Raw genomic sequence first — 9471 nt, 5'->3', positions numbered from 1 at the left:
ATATTTGAGATCGCTATCTTAATCCTCAGAGGCGAGATTCTGTAACTCTTTAACGACAGTTTCGGTATCATTGCGCAGCTTTTTTACCATATATAATATCTGCGCAACGATACCGAAACTGTCGTTAAGGAGTTACAGAATCCCGCTACAGAAATATCTGCAAGGCCAGAGCCGCGATTCTGTAATTCCCCAGATAGCAAAATGTGTCCGTTCTGAGTACATATTGTACTCACGTTTATTAAAAACATGATGGCAAGAATAGACACAGATGCGGGCTCATATGTTGCTCAGAATGCAGACATGTTATGAAATCAATAAAAGTTTACAAAATAGTGACATAATGAACACATAAATGTTCAATGAAACACTGCATATTGTGTGCATATAAAGCTTAAGAAATGACAACAATTTTAAATATTTCATGCTTAATAAAATTAACAGATTCTTTTCTTCGTCAGTAAAAAATTAACCAGAGATATATATTTTTTGACCAAACTGACTTTAATATCAAAGATTCTTACATTAACTTAACTCGACGTTTCGACGACTTAATAAAATTATTTAAAAACATGTAAATAAATAAGTAAGACGTATCCAACAATTTATCAAAAATTGCTTCGCAGACTTCTGCACTATGTGATACCAGAGGTATCACTTAAGCTGATCTGCAGCAAAGAACATTATTGTATAATTAGGCTTCTCACAAGCTCGCCTCTTATACTAGCGCGTGATGATATTTGATTACGAGAAAGTGACGCGTGGTATAGCCGCGTCGCGGCAGCGTGAGGTACTAGCGCTCGCGGTAATTGTTGTAAAATTATTTCCACCAGGATCAGCATGTGATTATCATGAGTTGGCTAAGTAACGTCAATATCTGAGCTCATATATTTCCTCATATACATGTTAACTTGTACTCATGATGTGTATCATCACAATATGATCACAAGACATACATCACATTTCGATCAATATCAGAAGATCATGACGTGATGAAATCTGATCATCAGGCATTGCTATCTGGGTCGTTATGCAGTATCGTTATCGTTATATGTATTGTTGCGCAGCGTTTCTACCATATATGGTATACCTACGCAACTGTCGTTATGAGCACATAACGAGTTACAGAATCGCACTACTGATGTTTTAACAGTGTCAAGAACAGAACTTGGACGATGTTTTTTTTAATCCTCTGGTATATCGAGTAAACTAAGGGTACTTTTTTTGTTTCTTCTGCTATTTCAAGCAAATGAACTCATTATTTAACATTCTGTTGTTAGAGTTGTGTAATTGGTTTCGCTATCAGGTTTGTATAAAAATGGGTCACAATTAATATTAGCTGCCCGGGAAAAAATGTTTATATACAATTTTATCTAATTATATCATATTATATATAATCATATATAATAAGATCTATTTATGTATTCATTTATATGCAATTTTATCAAAATATTTATAACTCCATATCAAATTATGCAACATTATATTACAATTCTTTTCTGAGTAAATAATTACATGTAATTATATCAAGATATGTATAACTCCACATCGAATTATACAATATTATATTAAAACTCTTTTTTGAGTAAATCATTATATGTAATTATATCAAAATATTTATAACTCCATATCAAATTATGTAAAATTATATTAAAAGTCTTTTTCGAGTAAATAATTATATGTAATTATATCAAAATATTTATAACTCTATCAAATTATGCAAAGTTATATTAGAATTTTTTTTCGAGTTGAGATACATCAAATTATATACAAACTTATATATAATTACGCCAAATTAGATATAATTATATATATTTTTTTAATGTTTGATTGAAATAATAAATAATAAATTCGCGTAAAAATACCATTTTTCTAGTATAAAATAATGTAATTTTATTTTTATATGTATGCGTACATATATATTTTATTGTTCACATAATAGAATTTATTAAATTTGGTGTGTTACAAATATAAAAAAAGATTATATATAATTATATCGGAGTCGGATGTCGGAACGTAGTCGATGGTCCAATGAGGAAAAATCGTTTTCAAAAAAGAAATTCCCTCATTAAGACCATCGGCTGCATTCCGACATACGACTGATTGTAGAATGGCCTAATCAAATTGATGAGAAAGAGAGAAAGAGAAAGAGAGAGAGAGAGAGAGAGAGAGAGGGGGGGGAGGGGGGGAGAAAGAGGCAGCAAAACTGGGAATTATATTAATTAATAGTAAAGATGTATAACATCTATTACATTACATTAAATTGTTTATTAGGAGAACTCAAATTGCAGATTTAAGTCAAATTTTTGTTTTTGCTTCGGTTTTGTGCATGTATAATATCTTCGGCACTGATAAAAAATCAAATCATTACAAATATCTCTGCTCATCGCAGTATATATATTAAATGTTTACGATCCTCTTTCAACGCGTACGACATGCTAATACGTATATAAAAAGTGTATAAAATAGGCGATGCAGAATGCAGAAATTATACGCGATAATGAACTAGTACATACAAGATTTATCTTATCTCGCTTAGTAACAGAATAAAAAATTATATGTGCGTAAAGTTATATGCATTGCAATATTCTCAGATGAAACTTTACTTCTTCTTCATGATATATTCACAGATATTTTAGACAAGTCATTAATTCTTGAAATTTAAAATCAATGTTTTTTCTATTCTCACATGATTTATACATTATGCATAAAAATTCATGAAACAATCGATCAAAATTCATAAAAATTTATAAAAAATCCATCCTCTATGATAATGAATTACTGGCACTTTCCTTAAAACACAATTGTCGATTAGTTCAACTATACTAAATATATAAAATAAAATGAAATAATTAATCGTATGCACAACAGTATCATACACAGTATTACATGTTATTATTAGTTTGGAATAAATAATCTGTTTTCCAACAGTTATCTAATTCATGCGTATGAATATGCGTACACCATATATTAGGTAACGATAATGACTATTCATTGCAGGATATAACAGGCAACTGGTACTGAAGACATGTCAGTTTGTGATTACCCGAACGAAGTGCAACAGGCTGATTGTGAGAATCATGTTGCTGAAGCTACTGGTCGTTCTGCTCGGCTTGAACTTTATCGTTCATGCGAGTACAGATGAGACTGCTCCAAAGGTCAAAACACCTTTGGGAGGACTGAAGGGCTATTACAAGATCTCGCAAAACGGTAGAAAGTACGAGGCGTACGAAGGAGTCCCTTACGCGTTGCCACCTGTTGGGAAATTACGATTCAAAGTACATAATCAATTAATTATTGATTGTAAATCGTTAAGTATGATATGTTAATATTATACCTTTAAAGCTGTCCCAGGTAGCAAGGTGACGTCTATTTAACGTCATTTTTTGGTCATGTTCTGACGATTGCGACGTTATGAAATGACGTCAAAGTGCCGTAAAAAGAACGTACTTTTGTCTCATCTCCGTGACGTCATATATTGACGTCACTAATACGTAATTAATGACGTCGCCGGGACGAAATAAAAGTACGTCAGATTTTGAACATTTGGACGTCATCTTGGAATGGCAGTCACAAGACTGACCATAAAATGTCGTCAAATAGACGACAACTTTTTAATCTACATTATTTTTTATGAAATTAAAATTTTAAAATGTCCACTTGATAAACGTTTATAAAAAAACGTTTTTCTTCTTTATCTATGAAAAAAAAAACGCTTTTTTAACTGTTTCTTTACGTATCATGTGCATATAGCCCCGCTCTCTCAAGGCGGTCACCCATCCTAGTACAGTACCGCGCCCGTGTTGCTTGACTTCGATGATCCAGTGAACAGTGACGATCTTCTGACCCTGATGCTTCCTTAGTAACTGTACTTGTCTATAACAAGTACATCTTTAAAGTGTTCAAAAATCTTGTAATGATATCTTCTTGATAGCTATAACACTGCATGAAATAGTTATCATTGTCTTATAAACGTCCATTATCAGTCGCCGACGTCATAGACCAAAAATGACTAAAAATAGACGTCATTATGTCGATGTCGTCTTCTGACGTCACTTTGCTACTTGGGTTGGGTCTACAAACTGACGAACCAGATACGTCGTGTTAAAGTCAGTCAACTAACGTCTTTTATTAGTCTAAAGTCTGACGTCTCAGGTACGTCGTGTTAACGTCAGTTAACTAACATCTTTTATTAGTCTAAAGTCTGACGTCTCAGGTACGTCGTATTAACGTCAGTTAACTAACATCTTTTATTAGTCTAAAGTCTGACGTCTCGGGTACGTCGTATTAACGTCAGTTAACTAACATCATTTATTGGTCTATAATCTGACGAACCAGGAACGTCGTATTAAAGCGATTTAACTAACGTCTTTTATTGGTCTAAAGTCTGACGTCTCAGGTACGTCGTATTAACGTCAGTTAACTAACATCTTTTAGGGGCAATTTCACCAACCACGGTTAGCTTAACCGACGGTTAAAGTTAGCAGGATTGACCAATAGAAATGAATCCACCCTGCTTTCTATTGGTCAATCCTGCTAACTTTAACCGTCGGTTAAGCTAACCGTGGTTGGTGAAATTGGCCCTTATTAGTCTAAAGTCTGACGTCTCAGGTACGTCGTATTAACGTCAGTTAACTAACATCATTTATTGGTCTACAATCTGACGAACCAGGAACGTCGTATTAAAGTGATTTAACTAACGTCTTTTATTGGTCGAAATTCTGACGTCTCAGATACGTCGTACAATGGATAAATAACTAACGTCATTAAGGCCCAGTTCAACAGTGGCCAGTTAGCTTAACTAGTAGTTAACTCTCACTCTCTGTCTCTTTCTAACCTCAAAGGTTAGAAAGAGAAGGAGAGTGAGAGTTAACTACTAGTTAAGCTAACTGGCCACTGTTGAACTGGGCCTAAATGGGCACTAATCTAACGTTACTTGGACGTTATAGTTTGGTTAAATTGTCGAAGTGTTTTTATGGTTATACAAATGACGTCAATGGTACGTTATAATGAGGTCATTCTACGATTAGTTATTATTTCGTCAAAAAAGTCACGACATTTATACGTCTTATGCTGCGGTCCATTTGATGCTACAAATGCTTCGAAGCATTCTTCTTCTCCTTTCTTTCAATGAAGAAAGAAGAAGAAAAAGAACGCTTCGAAGCACTTGTAACATCAAATGGACCGCAGCCTTAAGTTGGTAAAATGACGTCGTACCCAAAAAATGACGAATTATTGACGTCATATTAACGTCACCTTGCTACCTGGGGTGTTTCTCGAAATGACACTTCTAATGTAATAAAACTATAAAGTTTGATTCTTACGCATTAGATGCTAATAGTTTTTAATAAAAGTTAAGTTAATAAAAAAACATTTCGTTAAAAACTAAATTTTCACAAAACCTTTCTAGCGAAAAATATTGTAAAATATGTAGTTGAGTTTTTTCCTGTGTAGCCTCCTCGACCGATACCGGCATGGATTGGCAATCTATCGGCTACAAAATTCAGTTCCGTGTGTATTCAATACGATCAAGTTCCAGAAATGCCTCCGGAGAAGGTTGTGGGTGCCGAAGATTGTTTATATTTAAACATTTACGTGCCTGCACGCGAAAAGGGGGGAAATAAAACTCCAATGCCGGTAATATTTTGGATCCATGGCGGTGCATTCCAATGTGGTAGCGGCATATTATATGGACCTAAGTATTTAATGGATCACGACGTTATACTTGTCACAATTAACTATCGGTTGGGACCAATGGGTATGTAATATTTGCACTCTATACTTATATAAGATTAGTATAGTATATTATTGAAATTAATAATTTCAGTATTCAATGTTAAAATTCATCTAGTCAAGTGTTTTGATACAGATAAGACTTGGCCTAGTCAGTTTTAGATTAAATATACAAGTTTTTTTTTATTATCTCAAGCTCTCGATTTTTTACACCCTCTTAAAAAATACCAGGTTTCCTTAGCACAGAAGATGAAGTAGTTCCTGGCAACATGGGTCTGAAGGATCAAAATATGGCACTTCGCTGGGTGTCGCAGAACATCGAATGGTTCGGTGGCGACCCGAAGAAAGTGACCTTGGTCGGTTTGAGTGCCGGTGGTGCAAGTGTGCATTATCACTACTTATCGCAACTGAGCGCGAATCTCTTTAAAGGTATTTTTCCAAGACGACACAAAAATCAATGAGAAGACTAAAAGGCATTTCGCCTATTACGTTAAACAACTATGTAACAATTTTATATGATATAGGTGGCATATCATTCAGCGGTACAGCGTTTGATTGTTGGACGCAAACTGAGAACTCCTTAGACAAGGCCAAGAAATTGAGCGCTTTGATGGGATGCCCTACAACCAGCTCCAGAGATATGATACGTTGTTTGAAATATCGTCCAGCCCGCGCGATCGTCCAGGCTACAAGTGAATTTATGGTGAAATTTGTTCCCTCCTTTATGATCTTGAAACAAGAACAACGAATCCTTGGACGTTGTAAAAAGATAGTTTTGATTTGTCCTATTTGTTTTGACTTCAGCCATTCTTCTACAATCCCTTCACTCCTTTCGGGCCGGTGGCCGAGAGATTTGGCGATGAAACACCCTTCATCGACAGGACGCCTATTGAAATCATCAATAGCGGAGACGTCCAGGACTTACCCTGGGTTACGGGAGTGACGAGCGAGGAAGGCCTCTATCCCGTAGCTGGTAAAATAATGCGGAAAATAATTAATAATTAATGCAGGTAGTTATGAATACTAACTTATCGTAGAGTTTATCGCCGACGATCGGAATCTTAAGCAGTTGAATGACAACTGGGATATTCTCGGACCGGACTACCTTGATTTTAATTATACCATCCCCAAAGAAAAACACGTCGAGATTGCTCGTCTCGTTAAGAAACATTACTTTGGTACAAAACCGATCGATCGACAGAGTACGAAGGAACTGATACAAATGTCGAGTGATCGCTTCTTCGTGGTGGATAGCGAGAAGGCCGCGCGAATGCAAGCCAAAGTAAATAGGAATCCAGTCTGGTACCACTATTTCAGTTACAGAGGAGCGCAAAGTTTAAGCGATGCGTACAGCGGTACCACTGTAGATTATGGTAAGTCTGTGAAATATTAATGTTTAGGACAAATTTACAATATAGATATACCTATATTCTAAAGAGCTTTCATTAAAAATATATTTATTTCATTAGGAGTCTCTCACGGTGACGACGTAGTCTACGTATTAAATACTTCCTGGGTAGACCCAACGACAACACAAAAGGATCGCAATATGCAGAAACAGTTAATTGACTTTTGGGTATTGTTTGCTACGGAAGGGTAAGCATGAAACTGCACATGAAATGAATTGAACGTAAAATCACATAAAGCGAAATTACTAATTCTTCCAAATTTTTCAGAATTCCAAAAATAGCCAATGTGGAATGGCCAAAATTAAATCCTTCGAAGAAAGAACTTCATTATTTGCATATAGCTGGCCCTGATCAAATTAACATGGACAGCAATGCTAATCTTGGAGAGAAGGAATTCTGGAATTCGATTAATTTCAACGAGAATATATTGAAGCACAAAACTCGAATTAATAAAGAAGAGCTTTAAATAATAATTTACAGAACAGAACACAAATGTTTTTTCTAAACTAGATTTAAATTTTGTTCAAGATTTTGTTTAAAAATTTTAGGTTATTTACTTTTAATACTTTTATATATAAATTTATATTAAGTTTCTCTTTATTCCCAAAATGTATAAAAATAATTATCAACTAATTTCCTACAAATAATAAAAAATGTTATACTGAAACTTATTGCTTAACTTATAATATCGCAACTACCAAACATACTCGTAATCCCTTTCTTAATGTAATAATAACCAATGTAATTAATGCTTAATGTTCCAATCTTTTGAATTATATAATAAAATATAAATTTTGTTAAACTATTACTATACATAAACAATTATTTTAAAACTATAAAATATGATAAATATTTCAATATAAGGAATAAAAGAACTTAATAAATATTTAAAATCCTCCATTACTCTAAAGAAAGACGTGTCAAATATTTCATTCATATTACTGACTGGAATATGCATTTTATCTATTTGAAGTTTTATTAAAATGTATTATAAAATTGAAGAATGTATAAATACAGTTAAGATAATTATATTAAAGCTGACAAACTCTGCACTTCCGCGCGTCTACGTATTTTACGTAAGGCTCCTGGTCCCTGAGCCGAGAACTCCGCGTTGACGGTGGCGACACTGGCGACGTACCGTCGCAGTTCGCGGTAGAAATGAGAACTCTCTCCAATGGAGAATAAGCGAGAAATGTTGAGAATTGACACGTTGAGAATTCTTGCGTAGTATTTCCAAATAAAAAGATATTTGTTTAAAATAACACTACAGATCACTTCAGCACACTTCGAAAATACTTCGAGTTGAAGTTAAATCTACCCCTTTTTCTTGACAGTTAATAAACAGCCGTAAAATGAATGTGATACGAAATCTAGTCATGCGCCTGCGCACAAGCCTGCATCGTATCACATTCGTTTTACGGCTGTTTATTAAGGTGATGCTGGAGCCGTCTGTTTTACCGGCATTTTTTGTCGGCACGTAGCGTCGTATTAATTTGACAGAATTAAAAATCCTTTTCCAGAATTGCAGTACATACATTAATGATTCAGGGGAACTCCGATTTTATATAGAAAACGAGAAAAAATTACGAAAGTACAGATTTCCTTATCCTACTTTTATCCCAATATGGCGTCTCGAGTTGCGGCGAGCTGTCAGCTCGTCACAAGATTTATTTCATATAAAAGATATACTATTGGTACGAACGCGAAAACAAGTTCCCCTGAATTGCACAACAATAAAAACATCGATAAACCCCCCAAATCAAGATTTGGAAGCGTAATATAAAAGTATGATGTCGATGTGTATCGTGCGTATGTATGCGTGCAATGTAGCGTGCTATCCTTGTCTATATCTTTGTCTATACAAGGACAGATATAGTCGATAACATAGAAAATGATAATTTTGTCGGTTATACAGACGGCTCCAGCATCACCTTAATAGAGTTGGTAGAGTTGATTGGTAGAGTTGCAAGAATTTTCAACGTGTCATTTCTCGCTTCTTTCTCACATTCCAACATGGCCGCGACGAGTACCCAGGAGCCTTAATTATGAAATCGAGCAAATCCCCTGAATAAAACACAGCGCGTACTATAATTTGTTTAAAATGTTTAAAAATGTTTAAAATGGAGGATTAAATATATAAACAATTTCAAAGCAAATAAAGCATTAATAAACATAAAGTTCTCTCTTTTTCGAATTTCTTCATATTTATGTATTATATATTATCTTAGCATTATGTGTATGTGTATATATATATATATCATCTATATATATATAAAGAATTTGAATATTCACAATCTAATTAACGTGGAGCCATTTATACAATGTGATTTAT

The 9471-nt window shown here is 34.3% G+C and overlaps 1 protein-coding gene across 2 annotated transcripts; it reads left to right on the top strand.

Annotated features, from left to right (window-relative positions):
- The first annotated feature begins 3017 nt into the window (after nt 1-3017).
- LOC139781116 (venom carboxylesterase-6-like) lies at nt 3018-7806 on the top strand. Of its 2 annotated transcripts, none has more exons than XM_071719939.1 (8): nt 3018-3275; nt 5452-5755; nt 5962-6159; nt 6255-6433; nt 6535-6703; nt 6768-7103; nt 7200-7326; nt 7407-7806. In XM_071719939.1, exons 1-8 carry the CDS (start codon nt 3078-3080, stop codon nt 7603-7605), a joined length of 1710 nt encoding a protein of 569 aa, XP_071576040.1. In that variant the 5' UTR covers nt 3018-3077; the 3' UTR covers nt 7606-7806. The 2 variants fall into 2 exon arrangements, with proteins under 2 accessions (XP_071576040.1, XP_071576041.1); XM_071719940.1 differs by lacking the exon at nt 3018-3275 and adding an exon at nt 4877-4996.
- The last annotated feature ends 1665 nt before the right edge of the window (nt 7807-9471 follow it).

This window comes from Temnothorax nylanderi, unplaced genomic scaffold (genome assembly GCF_030848795.1).
Source record: "Temnothorax nylanderi isolate EJ_2023f unplaced genomic scaffold, tnyl_v1.0 TNYL_tig0316_pilon, whole genome shotgun sequence".
NCBI classification, from domain to species: Eukaryota; Metazoa; Arthropoda; class Insecta; order Hymenoptera; family Formicidae; genus Temnothorax; species Temnothorax nylanderi.
Note: the sequence above shows the minus strand (reverse complement) of the source record. Positions and strands in the feature narration are given on the sequence as shown.